We start from the raw sequence: 22,264 nt of genomic DNA, 5'->3' as shown, positions 1-22,264 counted from the left end.
AAGATGGAACTTACTTATTATTACTAGTATGATAAACAATATGAGAAATATTTGACCCTTTTCTAGAGTTTATAGGCTACCAGGAGACCAACAGGAAATAAAAGTCATGGAAGGGAATGAAGGTCTCATTCATGCTAGTGGTGGCTGCTTAGTGTTTATACATACTAGGGTTGCTTATATCTAGGAAAATTTACAGTTTCCCCCCCAAAATTATAAAAAGCAGAATGACAAAAATCAGAAATAGCTTGCCTTCTTTATTACAGCTGCAAACTATGTTGTTCTCCCCTTGCTATGTAAATGTACTGTTACATATGAAAAGGAAACATCAATAAATTAATGGTTTAATTAGAATTATAAAGAAATCAGGCAAGTGGAAACCAGACCTTACAATATCAATTAAAATATAAATTCACTGATGCCTGTGTCCTTTAATGTGCTACAATATTAGAAGAAAGCAAACTTATCGTATGAACAGTAGTACACAAAGTATCAATGTAATTTATACAGCAGCAGTTTTTTATTTTCCTGTACGTGGGGGAACAACTGTACATTGAAAATCTCCTGACCCAGAAGGTCATTCTCATCTTTGCCAAGTATTTTAAGATAACCAAATGATAGACAGCATTGCACTCATACAGTGCCTATTTATTATATTGTTAATTATTATTAAGCAGGCAATAAGTATGCCAGTACCAAGCAGAAAACTAGGCCCTTTCTAAAACACAATGCTGCACTTGAGTATTCCTGAATATACCGTTTAAAAAAATGTCTAACCAATTCAGTAAATTTTTGACAAACAACATTGCTAAAATCAGACACTTTCCTCAGCTTTCTACTGATGTTTTTAAATATAGCATCTTGGGGCCAGATAAACTGGTGTGCTGCTTTGGTGACACAAATCAGATGTAAATACGGTTTAGGTGGTAGCAGGTTTCCAGCTGTATTGTGTCACACTGTCTCTGGAGTTGTGTAAAACAACTAGAGTATATTGGTGAATCTGACCATATATAGTTTGTCAACATTCAAATCTCTTCTGAATTTTAGATTTAGAAATTAAACATTCCTGAAACTCAGCATGTTGCAGAACAAAGGCAGTCATAACATTTTTAAAAAATTAAAAATAAGAAAATAACCACACTAGCTCTGAAAAGATTTTATCATAAACTTTCATCTTAATGATTTTCAACAGAATTATCTGTACAGTGCTATAGGAAATTACCACTATTTTATGAAGTCATTGGCAAAGCACAGCGAATGCTAAAATGAAACCACTCCCTTCAATAATGAAGGCTTCCATAGACATCCATGAATTGCGCATTCATCTATGAAGGAAAAATTAGTAAAATGATGACTTTAGTGCACCAGTGATTAAAAAGAACAGGATTCTGCACTCAAACATAGCTGTGTTTAAAAATTTGTTTTACCTGAAAAAAAAAAAAAAGTGGGAGTCCCATACAACTTGGGCTTGATTTATCCCTTGGGATCCATTAGGCAAGCCAGACTGCTGTTTCCAGCAATAGTAAACACCCTGGAATGGAGGCACAGTGGCCCAAGTCACTGAAGATGCTGGAGCCAGCAAGCACAAGCACAAAACTGGGCAGAGCAGTTCCCAAACTTGTAGAAGTTTCACTGATTCAGTACTTCCTCCAGGCAGACTCCACCAGTGTGGGGCTTCAGACGTAAAAGCTGTCCTTCCTTAGCAGAACCCCATAGGTGAATCCTCACCCCCCACCAATGCATAGCTACCCCCAGGGTACAAAACTCAGAATTAAAGACCGGGACAAATTACATATTTTAGGATCTAAAGACACAAGAAACATTACTCGAGAAAATGCGAAAAGAGCACATTGAAGACTCAGGCATGTAATCAGTGAGTAGCTAAACTTGATATATGGGAAGAACAGGTTGCGCTAAACTATATGCATTTGTTCTCTTGAATTTCTTTGTTTCCTATGTACTTAAACCTGAATTAGCATTGTTCTGAGTTGGATAGTAAATATATAGCTGCAACTGTTTTCTTGAAAGCACTTGTAGCTATAACTAGCTTGGTACTGGATCTGGTAGCTATTTTGAGATAGTGTTTGGAATTAATTACCAGTGAAGTACATTCCAGTGGCAGCAGGGAGTCTGGTTAGTTGTTTCTGCATCATCTTTGAGAGTTTGGGTATGATGATTATCAACTTTTTATTTCCTCTCATCACCCACAAGCAAAAATAGACCTTGCAATTTTTTTCAAATTTGCATAACCCTAGCAGTGCCAGACAATGGTCTGAAAAGACCTCTCTCATTAAGTACTAATGAGAGATGATTGTTCATTTACACTATTTCCTGAATAATTTTTTGGTACTCTGCCTCTGCAAGCAGTAGATGCCTAACAGAACTTCCCAAAACAATGCTACAGTTATTTATCCTATTTTTGTTTTTTGTAACCTCAAAATTATGAGTGTTTAGTATTGGCTTTTGCATATTTACATGGCATGTTTGCACTGTCTACAACTGACATTTCATAACCTTGCACATTTTCCTTGTTTCGGTATTCTAGTTGTTAGCTTTCTAGAAGGTGAATGAAGAGCAAAGAATGTCATTATAGATGCCAAAATGTTCAATTACATCAGTAATTAATTAAAAAATGGAACATCTTATTGATCTTCTATAGCAAACTGTACCCCAAAGAGAACAATCTAGGATGTTACTGAGGATTGATTGTGCTCATATTTATGTTAATAGCAAAACTCCCCTTTACTGCAGTGGGAGCAGGACTGGGCCATTGAATTCTACCCTGTATATAGTACAATATTTTGCAAAGTGCATATATAGACAGACTTTGTTGTTCTGAAAGCATTGTCAGAACTTTAGTGGCTGACAGATGAGGTATGCTTTATTTGCAGTCCATTTCCGAATGCAACCAGAGATATGTCATCTGAGTCAACCATCCTAATCTACTTTAGCAGAGTTGACAGTAGCCTCCAGAGATTGCTCTTGGTAATCACCAGACTTCAGCAGTCTTCAAAGTAAAAGTCTGAAGTATTCGCCTATATCCAGTCTGCTGTACAACAGCACAATGTAGTTTCCAGACAACATTACATATGTACAACCTTCCTTCTGTGTTAACAAGTATCAATTACTTAATAAAACTCCTTTTAAAAACACTGCAATTATAAAATAAACCAAACATCTGGAAGCTTGAAATTTCTACAATAAGGATGAAATTTAATAACAACTAAGTGTTTCGAAGTCTGGTAACTATTGGTTAAGGTTAAGATACTCACGTTATAGTTAAGTGTCGGCTTCCTTAATTCTCATTTTGACTTTACAACCTTAATATCATTATTTTAATATTTTTTGTATAAGTATTCACAGTGAGGTTTTGTTTCATATTAAAAATGCATAAGAGGTCTTTTGGTACATTGGTTAATTATACATTGGTATATTGGTTAAGTGTAAGGGGTTGTTGTATACATACAGGGATAGCCTCTGATACATGGTCAAAATTAACATAATTTGTTGACTCTGTACTATGAATTTCATGGCAACACAGAAATTGACATATCAGGTCAAACCAGTCATCCATCTAGCTCAGTATTCTCTCTCTAACATTGGCCAGGACAAGATGCTTCAGAGGAAGGTGAAAGAAATACTGTTAGTTGTTGGCTTATGATATTAAAGCATGAGTGTTTACAGCACTGATAAAAAATATCTACTGTATCTGTGGATGTACGCATTACCTATCTAAATATACAAACTTTTTTTAAAATCCAGAATTTTAAGTATTTTGATAATTAACATCCTAGTAAGATTTTCTCACAGGTTTTACAATTTTAATTCTGTTTTAAAAATTTTTTCCTGGGAATCTCCTTAGTCTTTTTTCTTGTTTTATAGATATGCCAAGAACAAAATAGTCCATGTAATGTAGAACCTTCTCTAACAGGTTAGTAAATGTAAATTAAACAACATCATATACTAGCTAACACTGCTGTACTCTCATCAAATTTATCTTCCGCTTGGTAGCACAGCAGCACAATTTCTTAAACTCTAGGGCTTCAGAATCTTTTAAGTCCTTTAACCCAGTGAATTAAGCTCCAGATTTAAGGAATTCTGTAGGCTGTACCAGTGGATTTTGTAACATTCAAAGCCAAATCAAGAAAGTTAAAAGACTAAAATTAGAAGTGAATCTTGGAGACGTTTAAAAATTCTTCACATCAAGTGTTTCAACTTGTGGAGCTTACAGTCTCCCACTGAGGCCACAGACTATATGAAGTCTGCATAAAGCTCAGGGATTTTTAAGAGCTGCAAAAATCTACAGCAAATTAATTTTTAAATTAACCTTCAAAATTTGCAAAATACTCAAAGGCGTCATTTCCAGTGACAGAAAATTAAATCAAATACAGAATTCTTAGATAAAGCTTTTTTTTTTTTTTTTTTTTTTTGGATATATGACCTGGTTCTCTGAAGCAAAGGGGACTTAAACCTGGTGGATCCAGGCAGCAGAGATTCCCCCAACATGGGTGAATCCTCCAGTGACGTAGAGCCACAGTGGCAGATCCTATCCACTGACCACATCCAGTTACCAGCATAGGGAGTGTTTCTGTCCCCCAAGACAGAGGAAGCATACGGATCCCCTCCAAATCTCTGGCCTTGCACAGCTTAACCAGACTAGAGACATTGGCTTACAATGTTGCAAAAAATATTTTTTTTTTTACAAAAATGAAATGCCTCTGATTTTTTTGAACTGTCACATCTTATCTTTTTGCCCAACATTACCAAAAATGTCTCCTTTGCCAGAGGATCATATATGAGAAATTTCAGACAAACCACTTGAATTCTGTCAAAGTCACAGAGAATGAAAGGAGAAGATGGTCAAATCAAGCTTACAATGGACAGCTAACAATAACCTTGGCTATAAAGAAACTATTGTTTCTCTTTAGGTGGTGAAATACCAGGTTTAGTCAAGACCTGCTGTGGGCATTGTGCTAGCTGCCCGTTTTAGTGGGGCTGGGAAGGAATTTTTCTCTTACTGCCAGATTGGCTTAGGTGGAGTTGGGGTTTTTTCGCCTTCCCCACAGCAGGTTCAGGAAGGGCTTTGTTCATGCCTGGCATGGCATGAAGGGTGGTAGGCTTTATGTCATTATAGAAGTCGGGCAGGTGTCCAGTGCAACACTTTTCTTCAACATTACTAAATGGGTCTAAGACTAGCATATCAATTTAGTTAAGGTTTAGCCTGCTCTACATACAATTTTTCAACCAGGAGAACTATTCCAGCTAGGAAAGTGACTTCTTCTGAAAGAGTTATACCAGGGATTGGCAACTTTTGGTACATGGCTCAGGGATGTGCTGGCCGCCGCTTCATGCAGCCTGCATTGGCCTGGAATGGCAAACCACGGCCAGTGGGAGCTGTAATTGACCGAACCTGCAGACACTGCAGGCAAACAAACCGTCCCAGCCCACCAGCGGATTTCCCTGACGGGCCATGTGCCAAAGGTTGATGATCCCTGAGTTATACCATTACATCATCTAGTGTGGGCACAATTGTACAGATAAAAAGGTGACATGCCACTATAGTTTATTTCCCTACTTAACTAGGATTGCCACCTTAGTGGTTTTTCACTGGTGTGGCTGGCTTTTTTTTTATGGCCTTGCCAGCTGCTGGTCCAAATATGTTTTATGGCAGTTGGTTTGTGTGTGGTTGTTTGTTTTGCGCTTTTGCCAGGTATTATTTTGCTGTGCGGCTGGGTGGCTGTGTATGCAGTAATCTTGTAACTCTTGTTGCAAGTGTCACAGCTGCTAGCACATGGTGGCTGCCAGGCCAGCATCTGCGTCACTCTCTGCATGCAAACACATACATCACTCAAATCTCTTCCAATAAGTGGAGGGGAATGGTATGTGGATGAGAAAGGGAGAAGCAAGGTTTGCTTAGCTCCACTAGAATTATTTTGTTACTGGCTGCTCTAGGTACCACCTCTCAGGAAGGGTGGGCTCCACTGCATGGGGTGATATGATGTACTATGTAAACCAGGGGTGGACGAACTACGGGCCGGGTGCCACATCCAGTCTGCCAGCTGATTTAATCTGGCCCTCGAGCTCCAGCTGGGGAGCGGGCTCAGGGGCTACTCTGCACAGCTCCCAGAAGCAGTGGCATGTCCCCCCTCTGGATCCTACGTTTAGGAGCAGTCAGGTGGCCCCCGCCCCAAGAACCACCCCCACAGCTCCCATTGGCCGGGAACTGCGGCCAATGGGAGCTACAGGGGTTTTGCCTGTGGACATGGCAGCCTGCAGAGCTGCTTGGCTGCACCTCTGCATAGGAGCCGGAGGGGGGACATGCTGCTGCTTCCAGGAGCTGCTAGAGGTAAGCACCGCCCAGAGCCTGCATCCCTGAGCCCCTCCCACATCCCTGCCCCAGCCCTGATCCACCTCCCACGCTCTGAACCCCTCGATCCCAGCCGGGAGACCCTCCTACACCCCAAACCTCTCATCCCCAGCCCCACCGCAGAGTCTACACACCCAGCCTGAGACTTCACCGTCCCTGCACCTCAAGCCCCTGCCCCAGTCTGGAGCCCCCTCCCTCACCCTGAACTCCTCATTTCTGGCTCCACCCCAGAGCCTGCACCCCCTCTTGCATCCCAACCCTAATTTCATGAACATTCATGGCCCACCATAGAATTTCCATACTCAGATGTGGGTCTCACGCCAAAAAGTTTGCCCACCCCAATGTAAATGGTAGTACAGACTGGTGCAAAGCAAATGGAATGATCTTTTTGAAGAGCCTGAAAAACACATTTTCTCTGATGTGCTCTCAGAAGGGTTCTCCCACATTTGCACTATTCAGAGAGACATTTTGGGGAGAAAAGAGATGCTGATTAACTTGTTATTCTGTCTGAAGTTAATGATTCCATCTAGTGTGATACAGAAGAGCCAGGGAGCAGTAGGAGAGTGCTAGATGGGAAATATATAAACTCAAGGCTAATTAAGGAGTGGTTCTCTGTAGACTAGGGAAGGTGACTGCAGATTATTTGGAGCACCTGCAGTCAATTAAGGCTCTGTTAGGAAACTAATAAAACCTCCTGCTTCAAGCAGACAGAGAAAGAGGAGAAAGGAGGGAGGACTGGAGCTTGGAGGTGTGCTGTGAGACTTGGAAAATCAGAGAACCAAAGTAAGGGGTACCCTGCCCAGTAGGGGAGGGAGACTCCCTTCCCCCGCATCTAAGGACTGCAGGTACCCTACCCAAAGGGGAAGAGGGTAAAAACCTGCAGGGGTTGAGAGGGGCTGGGGTTCAGAATGAGAAACAAACCCAGACCCCTTCCCTCCTTTACCACCTTCCTGGGCCACTAGCGGGGCCATTGATGCCCCCAGAACAGGGGCAAGAGGTGGCATCTTAGCTCCCCACCAAGAAAAGCGCAAGACCCACTAGACTAACATTGGCCATCTTGTCACACTAGTAAAATTATTCTGCATCTATAACAATGCAATAGCATCCCCAGTGCTATACCTTCTGCGTGGTATTCCTTGTGCAATCAAAATTTCCATATGAGGTGGCCTCGGATTGTATTTTTTGCACACCTAAGCCTACCAGTGAAGGGAATTTTGGGTCTGCAATAAATGCAAAAATCTGGTTCATGACTCTTTATTGCATAAAATAAAAGTGATAAAAATAAAAATGAAATATAGGGAAAAAATGGAAGAAACAGTGTTCTGGCAGCAAGCTCCACGTTGCTGTCACGAATAGCAGATGCAGCAAGGGAGAGAGAAACAGAGAAAATGGAAGTGAACAAGATTTGTTATTATTGAACTTCAAATAAAACAAGAGGTTTTTTACAAGATATAATACTGATTTCCTTCATTGGGAACCAATGTGTTTTTAAACCAAATCACCAACACTATACAAAACAAGTCTGTTCATTATGTACAGAAGTGGTTCATTTCTGTAATTAGTAAATATTTTAACAAATATTTTGAATGTAACACCATAAAGCAAACTGTGCCAAGATTTTTGCCTTTTAAGTCTACTAAAGTTACAGAAAAGTTGACTTCAGAGTTCTTCTACCGTGTCTTTTATGCTAATGTACAAAGTCTGTTCCTGATATAACACAATGAAAATTCTTTCAATCTTAACTGCCAAATCTTGTGGCCCTCTGAGGCCAACCTCCTTAACAATTCAGACAAATCCTAAACTAAAATTTTTAATTCATAGAATATCAGGGTTGGAAGGGACCTCAGGAGGTCATCGAGTCCAACCCCCTGCTCAAAGCAGGACCAATCCCCAATTTTTGCCCCAGATCCCAAATGCCCCCTCAAGGATTGAACTCACAACCCTGGGTTTAGCAGGCCAATGCTCAAACCACTGAGCTATCCCTCCCCCCAATTGTAGGCATCTGGATAATGAAAAGACTGGTAATAAGATATGAAGCATTTCACACTTAGATTACTAGTTCAGAACTGACACAGATCAGCAGGAAATGAAGTTAACATTGATAGCTATACTAGTGAATTATGCTAAAACATCAAGGGCCCAATTGTGCTGCCATTACTCAGAGAACACTTACAATAAGGGATCTGTCTGGGTAAGAAGTTCAGAACTGGGCCCTAACTTTTTAGTGTTAGACTGTGACTGGCTCAACACAACTGCACAGGAAAGTAGCAGAAATATAATTACTACAAACCACACTTATGCAGTCATATCAAAGCAACTGTATCCTAGCTCTGGGTGGTGAAAGGAACACAGTAACCACATAGCAGATGCTCCTTCCAGGCAGAAGTGATGGGAGCAGGTGGGGAGTGTACATGACCATAATTCTGCCACATCTAAGCACCAGCCAGTGGCACTGGCAGGATGTATACAGGCATGAGGAATAACCTGCACTTTGAAAAGGAGCAAATTACTCCTTCCCTGCACAACTGGGGTACACAGGAACAGGGACGGCTCCAGCGTTTTTGCCGCCCCAAGTGGGAAAAAACAAAAACAAAAAAACTTGCCGCCGAACACGGAGGCAGAGTGATAGTGCAGCAGCCAAATTGCCGCCAGCAACCGAAGAAGAGTTGCGTCCCCGCCGCCGAATTGCCACCGAGAGCGAAATAAGATAAGATTTTAAAACAACATTATCCTCCATATACCTGCTCAAACTTACAATTAACCATCAGTTTTATATCTGTTTAAATTACAGACAGAATAATGGCTGAGAGGCTTTTTAAAAATGCAGTTATTGAATAGACTAAACTGGTTTGTATAGTACCTCTGTGCATTTCATCCCTAATTAAAATGAACTAGCAAAATAACTTAACTAATAGCTATTTAACAAAAAGGAAATCTGATAAAAAGCATTTATGTAAAAACTCTAAAATAGAGAACCTCAAAAACAATTACATGTCACTGAATCCTTGATTTGAAAAAGTGGCTTTGTTGAACAGATGCAGTCAAGTCTATGACACAATCATTCTGCATAGTAATCCCACTTGGGTGAATGAAGCCTAGTTCTGGTTAGAAGTTATGCATGTTGATGAGGAAAAAATTATACTTTCAGTACTTAGTGCCTAAAACTGTTCAAATATACCCTGAAAGCTATGTTTCCTTTGATTGTTGTTTAATGGATGATAATAATAATAATAAATAATGAATCATAATGCAGTGTTTAACAATATGTCAGATTGACATTTTTGTTGGTAAAAGAAAGACTGTCAGTACAATGGAAATGGAATGATCATTCTACCCTTATAAAACTATGTTTATGGACACATATTGGGATAGATGCACACCCACGTGTTTTGATGATTGGTTGCACAATTGCCATTAAAGGTTCTTACTTCATTTCTACATGTATTACCTTTGGGAAAATGCTACAGTACTTTTAGGAATAACTCTTTTTGTGCGGCGCAGCACATACGTGGAGGAGCACGTTAAGCAGAGTCATTAGAACATAACACATCTTAATTAAACACACAAAACTACATTAAAAGAACGTTAAGGTTGCAAAGTCAAGCACTTAAAAGTTAGGAAATGCTAAAATTAAAACAGCCTGTGCAACCTTAATTTGGTCCCTGTCCACAAATGCATTATGATACAGGTTTTAATTATATGATCACATACTATTTTTTCCACAGGATCCTGCCTCATTCAATGATTCAGTGGAATGTGCCTCATTCAATGCACAAATGAGTACTTATTTAGCACAAAATGAAGATGTCAAGCACAAAATTAATTAAGGTATCAAGGGAGATGAAGAGAAGAAATTCTTTAAATTGCCTATCCACGAATGCTCTGAGCCTAGGCAGTAAACAAGAGAAATTTAAATTGCTCGTTTATGAGCAAATTTCATTCAACATAGTTGGTATTACTGAAACTTAATGGGAAGAGTCTTACGATTGGAACATTAAAGTCACTGGTTATAACCTATTTCGTAAGCCAAGTGAGTGAGCAAAAGGAGAAGGGAAGTGACAGTCTATATAAAAAATGGGATTACCCGTTTCCATGTTCCTGACAACTCAGAAGCAGCTGATCTTGAATGCTTATAGATCTATGTTCTAACATACAAAGCACAAGATGGGGTACTTGATATCTGCTACAGACGACCAAATCACACTAGAGACTAGGATGATGGGCTCTATAAATACCCTTCAATAATGTGTTGGGGAAAAAACTGTTATTATGGGGGACTATAATCTGAGTGACAGTCTGGATATCTCATGCTACCCGTATTAAAAACGTCCTTGAAATTTCTAAAGATTATAGTTAACATCCCCTCCAAGGATTGTTACCTTGTTGTGATGGAGGGGCTTGCATGTTCCAATGAACCCCAGGGCTATGTCATCTGGAGCCTAGTGCTCCTGATAGGGTCACCCTAGGCAAACAGGTCTGGGGGGAGGTTCCATACTAAAAACAATCCACCTCAAGATCCTCATAAACGCCCAAAAATGTCCACACGAACCTCACCTGGATTAGGGACACTGGGACCTACCCCCGAGGGTGGTGTCAGGTGAGTGTCTGGTGGTTGGGCCACCCACATAACTCAGCCACGCCCAGCCAGAAAAGTTGACATGGACCCATCTTGTGGGCTCACCACCCACAAGGTGAAGGGTGAGGGTCAGGTGAGATGCCTGAATAACAGCAGGAGGACAGACCACGACAGACTGGTCCTCTGCATGGAAACTGGCCCCAGGGCACCTGATAAGGATGCCCCCAGGAGGCTTCTGTTAGAACTCTACCAGACACATCCCACTGGGCAGAGGCCCAGAGGCTGACCCAGGACATGATGGAGGAATTATATCTCCCAGCTGGCCTGGGAATGCTGGGGAATCCCCAGGAGAAGCCAGAACCTGTTGCAGAGGAAAAGGAGGTCTGGTCCCTACTCTCCATGCTGCCATCATGACCCTCACCAGGAAAAGTGGCAAAAAGGAAAAAGAAGAAGATAATCAATTTTCTAATTCAAGAAGTGTTGCATCCAACACAAGGGAATTATTTTACACACCTCAGCTTCACAGATAAAGAGGAATTAATCACAATAACTAAAATTCAGTGGTTCCTTAGGTGCAAGTGATCATGACTTGAAATATTTGTTATGAGGAAACAGAATGAAGTCTTAATTAGTAATATTATACACACAAACACACATACACACACACTTGGTGCTTTAAATGGGCCAATTACAAAACTGAAAATGATTATGAGCCAAATCATATAGAAGAAAATATCTAAACATAAAAATGTGAATGATAATTGGGAACTGTTTAAGAACAATTTACTAGATACCCAAAAGCCATAATCCAACTGTTGTCAAAGAAGGCTACACTAGTTTTAAAAAAAACAAATACCGAGCCTGGCTTCGTGAGGATGTGAAAGCAGTATTTTAAAAAATAAAGTTATATAACAAATGGGAAAAGGGGAGTTGATTATAATAAATAGAAATTAGAAGCTAGTAATTGTAGACAATTGATAAGAGCAGCAAAAGGACACAAGGCGAACTCTATAGCCAGCAGAGTTAAGGACAGTAAGAAGTCAGTTTTTAAGTATATTTGGAACAAAAAGAATCCTAACAATGACACTGGTCCATTTACTAGATGGCAATGGTAAAACTGTCAATAATAATGCATAAAAGTTCAATAACTATTTCTGTTCTGTATTTGGGAAAAAACAGATTGTCACAGGGTATCTCCATCGCTACCCTATGAACCTCACTGCCTGACTAGTTCAGGTGGTTCCACAGTCATAAACAGTCATATGCCAGGCTGTTTATTCTTCACCAAGGTGTGGATTTATGTCCCTCTTACATCCCCATAACATGCAACACAGAGTTATAGCCAGGACAGGCTTCCCTGCAGCCCTCACTCCCCAGCCTGTTTTGTCTCCTGATAGTCTCCCCACTTACCTTGTTACCCCAGTGATTGACACACAGGTGCTCACAATCCCGCAAGAGAAAGTGTATAATTTCCCACAGCTCAGCCTGCAGCCTTCTCCAGGTTGCAGCATTATCAGTGATCAGGGTGCGGCTGATAGCACCCTATCACACAGATGATACAGTCACATCATGAAAATGAAACACTTTCGACTCCAACAGTAACTCATAAGGATGTTAAACAGTAGCAACTAAAGTTACACATTTAAAATCAACAGGTCTGGTTAACTTGTATCCAAGAGTTTTAAAAGACCTGGCCAAAAGCAATCTGGACCATTAATACTGATTTTAATAAGTCTTGAAACACTTGGGAAAATTCCAGAGGACTGGAAAAAACTTAATATTGCCACAGTTAAAAAGGGAAAGCAGGATGACCTGAGTAATTATAGGGCTGGCAGCCTGACATTTATCCCAGGCAAAATAATGGAATGGTTGATATGCAACTTTATTAATAAAGAACTAAAGGAGGTAGTATAATAAATGGAAATTAGCATGGGTTTTATGGAAAACAGATCTTGTCAAGCTAACCTGATAAAAATAAATAGTGATGTAATAGACTTCTGCAAGGCATTTGACTTGGTACTGTATTAATAAACTAGAATGTTACAAAATCAGAATGGCACACACAAAATGGATTACAACTGGCTAAATGATAGATTTCAAATGTAATTGTAAGTGGAGACTCATTGGGCAGATACTTTTGGTGGGGTCCCAAAGGGATTGGTTCTTGGCTCTATTCTATTTATATATTTTTTATCAAAGGACTTAGGCACATTTCATTGGGACCTAAGAATGTGATTAGATGTTTTGCTGAATTTGGGGCCACAATGTACACATGGCCACTGACACAGACATTTATATAATCTATGCGTGCAGCTGAAATGATTTTAAAAATGGGTCTGTTTCCATATTTATATAAGATTGTAATTGCACCCATCTCCATCACTATTTCTTATCATATACTGTCCCTTCTTTCTCATAAATATGGTGAAAACAAAATAATAATTAGACAGTTTTAACCCATTTCAATTTATGAAAATTAATTTTATACATTATTTTTATGCTTTTCTTCCAAGAAGCCTACATGAGCTCTCTCCCTCTTCAAATGCCTTCTGTCGGGAGTTTGAGCATCACTGGTCACATGGGTAAGATTCAGCCCATGAAAATGTGACACAGCAAGAAGCAGTATTAATCAAAAGCTTCCACTGACTGCTACCCCATCTGTGACATGTAAATTTCATTTTTGCTTAGTGCAAAACAGTTTAACTGGCAAATGCTGCTTTAAGCTAGAGGCAAGAAATAGCTAAGTGAAACAGAGAAAAGAACAGTTTTGCCTTTTTTACAAATCCAGCAAAGAACTAAAAATTTCAAGTCATGTTTTGCATTCGCAGCTCCTCGACACTTTCTAGTTATGGAATAATTTGAGGATTTCAGGTCTTCAGTCACATTTCACATGGTAAATGTTTGTCCTAGAGGATATCTCTGGTGTTTAAAATGCAGATTAACAGGGACAGCAGATGGGAGGGACTGTTGGCTTTGTCTTCTACTCCTCAGTCTGCTCAGGAGAAAGAGCAGCATACTGCCTGGACAACTTTATAATTTGATTTTTCTTATCCATTTGCTATGAGAATACATATGTAAACTGAGCCACATAGCAGTGAAATAGGTGCTTATATATGTGCCAGTGTGACAGATATGATGCAGGGAACACATGGAGTATTCAAAGACTATTGTATCAGATTTATAAATGTTAATGTGTATCTTTATGCACTGACTAATGATTGTATTCCAAGCTAAATGGGTGAGCTAAACTATTCTACTGACAGGAACCAAAATCACGGGGAGTGGGAAGGGAATTAATGCAAATCCCTATGCTAGTAACAAGCCCCTGGAAGTTTCACCCCTTGGGGAAAACAACATATATTGATTTGACCTAGTTCAAGAGGCCGGACAGTCAAAGAACTGTTAATGGTATAAAGCAATCGTTCTGACACAAGGAGGGTGGTCACTCTCAGTCCAATGACTGAATGAAACTATGGAAAAAAGAGAGAGGGCCCTCAGAAATTACTTGAAGTTCTCCAGTGCCATCAGGGTCTCCATATGGAAGATGGGTGAATGCCTGATGAGCTAAGATCTGCGTGTAATCTGTTTATTTTTTTTAAACATGTTTTCTCTGCAATGTTTGGGTTGTGAAAGCTGGCAGTGATCACTGGTTAACCTTATCATTACCCCTGTGGATATGTCTACATGGCACTGAGTCTCAGAGCATGGGTCAGCTAACTCGACCTCATTGGGCTTGGGCTGCATGGCTAAATATTGCAGTGTAAACATTCAGGCTTGGGCTGGAGCCTGGGGTCGGAGACCCTTCCCCCTTCTGGGATCTCAAAGCCTGGGCTCCAGCCTGAGCTTGAATGTCTACACTGCACACAGCACAAGCCCTGCAAACCCAAGTCAACAGCCGCAGCCATGCCCGTGGGTCTTTTATCACAGTGCAGACATACCCTAAGAGCAGGACCGGCTCTACTGTTTTTACCGCCCCAAGCAAAAAACCTGCCGCCGCCGAATTGCCGCCATGGATGGCAAGGGAGAAAGAATCTGCCGCTGAATTGCTGCCATGGCCAGCGGAATGGAGAAGCTGCAGCCGAATTGCCGCCGCCATGGAAACTCTGCTGTCCCTTTCTGACTGCCACGCCAAGCACCTGCTTGGAACGCTGGTGCCTGGAGCTGGCCCTGCCAAAGACAGCATGACAGCAGGTGCTGAATTAAAGTCAGACCTGCTGAGATAATCACAGTAAATTGCAGGATTCTACAGTTTAAGGCTCAGATCTAGAGGGAGTGTGTCACAGGACTCCACACCAAGAAAGATGACAGCTCAAGTCCTGAGACAAAAGTGAGTTACCCTTAAGGAGCCCATGAAAGGATCAGGGGTGCAGTTACCACAGGAACTGTGACGCATAGAAAAGGTTACTCATCTTTTGCAGTAATTGGAGTTCTTCAAGAAAGGTTTTCCCCTGTGAGTGCTCCACTTCAAGTGACTCCCTTGTATAGTAGTCAGAGAATGAGTGCACCAAGGATCATGTTACATCCATGCAGATTTCAGAAACTGGAATATCTTTGAGTGGGGCCACAGACAAACCGTGATCTGGCAGAGTGTGCAATCACTCTCAGGGGAGGTGGAATCTCAGCAAAACCATAACAAAGCAATAGTGCATCCAGAGATCCATTTAGAAAGTCTATGTGGAGGCAGAGGCTCCCCTAGAGCTATCTGCAATAGACAAAGATTCAGGGGGGTCTTCCGGAATGGCCTAGTTCTGTCCAAGTAAAAGGCCTTCTTAACATCTAGCGAATGAAAGACATACTCATGTGTAAAGTGATGTGGCTTAGGGAAAATAAAAACAAAGTGGATAGTTTGGTTAAAGTGAAAGTCAGAAGTAATTTTAGGAAAAAACTTTGGATGGGTCATAGTAATACTTTCTCCTTGGAGAACACAATAAATGCAGGGCCTGCCATTAGAGGCCCCATCACCCAGACCCTTCAAGCCAAAGTGATGACTACCAAAAGGTCTTCATAAACACATGTAGCAGTGAGTATGTAGCTAGTGGCTTAAAGGGCTGTTTCATGAGACAGTTAAGAACCAGGTTAAGGTCCAAAAGTGGTGTAGAGGATCTAATGTGGAAAAAATTCATGTGGCCTTTTAGGAATCTCATTGGAGTCAGATGAGTGAATATTGACAAACCTTCTACTGGCACATGGAAAGCTGTTACTGCCACTAAAAAAACCCTCGATGGAACTCATAGAAAGGCCTGATGTTTTCAATTCCAACAGATAATCCAAGATTGTGGAAAGAGATGACTGGATAGGAGAAAGATGGCACTGGTTATACCAAAGATTTTATTGACACTGTTCCCTTGGTCATAGTAGTCTTTGGTACCGAGCCCTTTACCACTGAGGTATGGGACTTAGTTGAAGTCTTAGTGTGCTTCATGGTACCCAAAGTGCTCAGAGCCTCATTAGCACTTCTCTTGGGACCTAAGATCTCCTGTGACTGGATCTTCTTTGATGAGGAACTCTCTGTTCTCCTCCTCTTACTCCCCTCCTTGGAGTTTGAGTGGGAAGCTCTCAGTACTGCTGGTATGGTTATCAACACCTCACTCATGGAGAGTGTTTGAGACTGCAGTTTCAATGCCATCTTCCCCTTGGAAGGTCTCAGTGATCATGCTCTTGACAATGACAGGGCACTGACAGAGGTGGAGGGTCCCTGTCAGGAGAGTTCTCTGAACCTGGATCAGAAGCCGGTCTTAAGGCTTGCTCCATCAGTAAGAGCCTGTACCCTTAAAAGAAGGGTTGCTCCATCATTAAGAGTGTATATCCATAAAAGAAGTGCAGATCTTGCACTTGCTTGGACTATGAGAGTCCCCCAAACAATGAATGCATTGGGAATGCCCATTGTTAATGGGGACTGCATCTCAACATGAGAGGCACCTTTAAACCCCAGGGATCCCAGCATCCGCTACAGAAGAAAACTTGTTCAAGCCCCTCAATAAGGGAAAAAGAAAAACCATTTACATGTATATTTAAGAAAAGAAAAAAGAAAAGGGGAGGAAATGTTTCAACAACTCTAAGGTATTAAACCTATTACTACTAAGAACTAACTATCAAAGCTAAAATGCTAATAAAAGAGGGAACAGGCACAGAGCAAAGAGAATATAAGAACATAATATAAGAACGGCCATACCTGGTCAGACCAAAGGTCCATCTAGCCCAGTATCCAGTCTTCTGACAGTGGCCAATGCCAGATGCTTCAGAGGGAATGAACAGAACAGATAATAAAGAGGCACATGCTAAATTCAGTCTCTGACAGAAGGTAGTTGAGAAGGAACTGAGGGCGGTTCACCTGTGCAACCCTATATAGCCTTAGTATGGGGTATGAGGATGTGAAGGGCACATGCGTGGGTGAAATGGGCACTGCTACCAAAAATTCTGAGCAAAGGTATAGGGGCATATGTGCACCTAAAGTGGAGTGCCCACTGGGACATTACTCATAACTGAAATTTTGTCATTTCCCCTGTGTAACTTAATGGAAAGGTTACCAAGTGAGATCCCAGTATTTTGCCAACTGTTTTACCAGAAAGCTTACAAGGAATGGAAGATGAGAAGGATCAACAAGGAACGCTACCTCCTGGAGGTCAGAAAGTGTAGGGATAAAGTGAAAATTTTCAAAAACCAGACAGATTGGGACCTTGCAAAGAAAATTAAAACCAATAGTAAAAGGTTCTAGAGCCATATAAATAAAAAGAAAACAAGGAAACAAGAAATGGAACTACTAAGCACGGAGGAGATGGGGTGGAAATTAAAAATAATCTATCCATGGCCCAGCACCTAAGCAAATAATTTGCCTCGGTTTTTAATAAGGGAACGAGGATATGAAAGTAGAAATTACCACATCTGAGGTGGAAGTCAAACTCAAACATCTTAATGGGACTAAACTGGGGGGGAGGGCAGGGGCTGGATAATCTCCATAGAAGAATATTAAAGTAACAGGCAGATGAAATTGCAAGCCCAATAGCAAGGATGCTCATTTAGACCAAATAAAAGCTGGTTAATATGGTTAGTGACATTTAATTGTATTGTAGGAATAAAGCAGAATAAGAATACTTACCATTTAAAATTAATAAAATAATGCAAGACGACAAAGAAAATTAGTGTTTGCCAGTATTCCTCTAAAATGCTCCACTAATATAAGTAAACAGCATGTGAGAAGACAGCAAGGTGAAAGTTACATTATGATTTTACTGTATTTGAACAATATTAAGTTCTTGTCTCCTACTCACTACCATTTATATGAGATGTTATAGGACTTGAGAAGTACACAGAGAAGGTCAATAATACTCATTCCAGGGACCATTGTAAATAAAAAGGAGGATACACTACAAAAATCTATATTTGCATTGGAAAAAATATGATTCAAAATAAATGGATATGATTTCAGATAATTAGTGAAGAGAAATTGCAACCCTAGGATGTTCTGCCTCCCACAAATAATAGAAGGTAATTTGAGAGGAAGTAAAAGAAAAGCAATTTCAGCAAATGTCAGCAAATTTTTAAAAGGAGAAAATTAATTGTGTACTCAAGGGAATATCTGACCAGTAAAGGTTCTAAGGCATTGTTTTGGGAACATTCAGAAAATCTGTTATATTACTGGAGAATAGGTGCTTAGAAATAATACTACTTCATGGGAAGAATCCCCAACCTCCACCAAACATCACTAACTTTGAGTGTAAAATTTTAAAAGTTCTCTTTGCAAACAAATACTGGTGCATTAATCTAGGATATTTTTATATGGAAATGTGCACTCTATATTATGGCAGTGAGCATGATAAAAAAATTAAGTGTGCCATCATTGTCACCCTATTAGGAGGAGTTTAGTATGGAATCTATTACATTGTGTTCTGCTGATGATTTATATTTTGGAGCTCTGAATGCAGAGCATAGCTCTTTATAAATTAACCTCTAAGGAGAAGTAAATTGTGAGATTCTTTGTTAAGACCAAAATACTCTCTACAGAGCTCAGAAACTGCTCAAAGGGCTAATCAAGATCAGATAAAAGCATATGTGGGTCTCATAAACCATCTTGGATTCCATCTGCTTAAGAGAATCAGAATTAAAATATGGTAGTGGTGGGGAATAATGCATGGATATTATCTCCCTGACTTCTACAGAGACTACGCTTGAAATGAATACACGTGGAAACACAAAAAGAAGAGAAAAGAAGATCTTGGATGTGTTGTGATGCTGAATTTAGGCTCAGAGTCAGATGACCCATCCATATCTTTGCATCTGCAGTATCCACAGACATGGATAGAGTGGGTAATGCCTTGTGTTGCTGTAGCTATAGTGTGTTTTTGTCCCTCAGCCACCGTGTAGTCATTAAAGTTAAATTCATTTGCTAGGCCTTTAACTAAGACCATCAGTTTCAGTCCACATGCAAGTACAAGCATAGAAGCTCACGGTGTTATGGTATGGTAGCTCTACTGACTCCCAGAAAAATAGTTCATGTAATAGTGCATCATGGCAGTTCAATGGATGGGGTGCCACCTTCTGGTCAGTCACAAATGAAAGTCAGTGTTTTGGGGTATCCAGAAGCACTTATTCTGCAGACCCCAAGGCTACAAACTAACTGAACAATATGAAGGCAGGTGCTTTCAGGGGATGGAGAGGGGGAGGAATGTTGCAGAAATGGCTAGTTCTTTGGAGCACTCCTTTCCCACCTGCTCCACCTCAGTCTTGCCTGGGTTCAACTTTTGGCTAGGCACTGAGCAATCTGAGAAATGGTACTATTTGCACTGGAAAATACACAGTTTGACCCTGCAGTGGGTTAGTCTCTGCCAATTCAAATGGGAAATTCCCAGTCTGAACCAGCACACAAGCCTAGGTTTTGGCATGTGCTTCCAAGGTGCATAGTATTCTGAGCTATATCTTTTTTCTTGTTTTGGGTGGATGCAGTGGTTACTGACATGCTTTTAGGAGTTCTTTCCAATTTTGATAGTAGTGATCATGTAAAGCAGAGGTGGGCAAACTTGTATATAGTGTATATATAGTGTAGGAATATACTAGTATATGCCACCTTTTTATCACTTTTTAACAGTAAACTGCACCTACACTAGGTTTTTTTCCTGATATAACTATTTTGTTTAAAAAAAAAAATCACACCCTAACTAAAATTATAAACCATAACCCTTTTCAGACTAGACCAGGCCCAATCTTCATTACTGCAGAACACCGAGTTTGGGTGTGACCTTTTACAAAAAAAAATCCCCTAGTTTGAAACAAATGGCCCAACTCAAATTCCCATTGCTATGAAATATAAATTGACAAATCCTCAAAGCCCACTGTCACAGGATAAAATATTACTACCGAGCTAAAACAGTCTTGAGATTTTACAGTGTGGACTTTTTAAAGTGTTTAACACAGCATTTAGCACACTAGCAGAACTTAGCATATTTACATTTTCTCACACAATCCAGTTAACATCTTTTCCTGGTATTTTAGTCACCAGTTAATTGATTTTTATGTAAAATGGGCAAACTCTACATCACTGCAGGTGCCTGGTAGTTACTATTTTAGCAACATAATTATCCAGTGCCTAAGGCCTCTTTTACACCTTTTCAGTGGATGATGGTTGTTGATAAAAGTTCACAAAGCTTGACTACAGCCTTAAGATCAGGAGAATATTATGTCTGCCTTATTAACTATTATGATTTTATGATTTCACAAGGTTAAGTATGTCACATACATGGATCTTTTTAAAGAAGGACAATAAGTAAATTAAAATGCCTAATAAAAGTGTCCAGTGCAGGCAATCCAGGTCTTACTCAGGAAAAAAGCCAAAGTAGGTGGATCAAATGAACTTTTCTGATCCGTTATGAGAAAGGCAATTCAACCCCCAATTTGCAGACTACCTAACAAAAAAAATTGCCTGAAAGAATTCTTTTTTTAAACTTTGTTTAATATAGAACTTCCACTCAATCCAAAGTTGCAAAATTATCCTTGGAAAAATTAATGAATGCCTCAGAACATTGCTGTGAGAAAGGTAAGTATTATCTTAATTTCAGATGTGGGAAAGGTGTGTCAGAGAGAGATGAAGTCATTCAGCAAGCCTGTTGCAGAGTCAGGAACAGAACAGAGGGTGGGATCTATGAAAGGACTTAGATCTTGCAAAGCTGAGCATCACACTGTGTAAGTTTTAGGCACCTAGAAAATCACAGGAAGAACACTGTGATCCACAAAGCCAAGTTAGGCACTCAGGCTCCCTATACAATGAATGGGGAGAGATAGGCACCTAAAAATGAGACCCACAAAAGCCAGCAAACTAGGAGCAAAGCCACCTAAGCTAGTCAATGGTGACAACAAAGATGTGTGCTAAATCCCACCCCTCTCTTGGAGTTAGGCACTACATCTAGACTGTAGTGAGGTGCTTATCTCTGCTTAGCAATCCATGATTGGGAGCCAGCCACCCAGAGTCCGGAGGTTTAGGCACCCAAGTTGTTTCTTGTAGGAATAAGTTAGGCACCTGCCTCACTCCACACAGAATGGTGAAGGAAGAGGTGTCCAATTTTAGTCTAGTGGTTAGAGAACTCACCTGGGGTGTGGGGCTCCCTCCAGCTCTCCTGTTGAAGCTGTACTGCTGTGAACAAATAACAAAAGAGTGATTGGAGCATGGGACTGGACCCTGTGTTCCCACTGAATGACAGTCGTTCTCTCTCTGGCCTGATGACTGTTCCACCGTGGATAAATACGAGAGTGAGCGAGTGAGAGAGAGAGAGAGACTATAGACCAGTGGTTAGGGCACCCAGATAGGAGGTGGGAGCCCCAAGATCCAGTCCACCTGCTCCACTCTTGCATTATTTATCCACAGTGGAACAGAGGGGAAAAGAAGGAGCTGCCCTTTGCTCAGAGTAGATAATTAACTCATGATCTAGCCCTTAATAATCTGACATTCATACATATTTCCAAACCCATGATTCATGATCAAGATTATGATGATCAAAAAATCAGTGGTGTTGTTCCCAATAGTTCCATATACTGTTGTGATTTCTTACTTGTCAAAACGTGCTCTTATTCCAATTATTTGTATTATTAGAAGATTATACCTTGCAAATCTGGTACAAAGTGGTGACACAGGAAAAGTCAAAACAAGGGCAACAGGGAGAAGTATGTAATTCTGGAAAATGTAAACAGAGCCCTTGTTTATAGTATTATTCATATGACTCAGTATAATTGTTATTATCTTGTAAACATAACTCACTGCTGTTCAGAACTGTGTAATCCACATAGTAATTTGTCAAATTTAAAAATATTTTAGACTGTCATTTCATGTCTCTTTCAGT

At 40.4% G+C, this 22,264-nt stretch overlaps 1 protein-coding gene across 12 annotated transcripts in view; it reads right to left on the bottom strand.

Annotated features, from left to right (window-relative positions):
• The window catches only part of ANKS1B (ankyrin repeat and sterile alpha motif domain containing 1B), a 746,995-nt gene that overhangs the window by 485,784 nt on the left and 238,947 nt on the right, over nt 1–22,264 (bottom strand). For 7 of the 12 annotated variants that reach the window (XM_073327431.1, XM_073327427.1, XM_073327429.1 and 4 more), the window contains one exon: nt 21,517–21,561. The exons of 4 other annotated variants lie outside the window; for them this stretch is intronic. In XM_073327431.1, coding sequence (XP_073183532.1) covers nt 21,517–21,561 — 45 coding nt within the window. The remainder of the gene's footprint in view (nt 1–21,516; nt 21,562–22,264) is intronic. One more of the 12 variants, XM_073327425.1, reaches the window with a different exon arrangement.

This window comes from Lepidochelys kempii, chromosome 1 (genome assembly GCF_965140265.1).
Source record: "Lepidochelys kempii isolate rLepKem1 chromosome 1, rLepKem1.hap2, whole genome shotgun sequence".
Classification (NCBI taxonomy): Eukaryota; Metazoa; Chordata; order Testudines; family Cheloniidae; genus Lepidochelys; species Lepidochelys kempii.
This window is presented reverse-complemented; position numbering and strand designations above follow the sequence as displayed.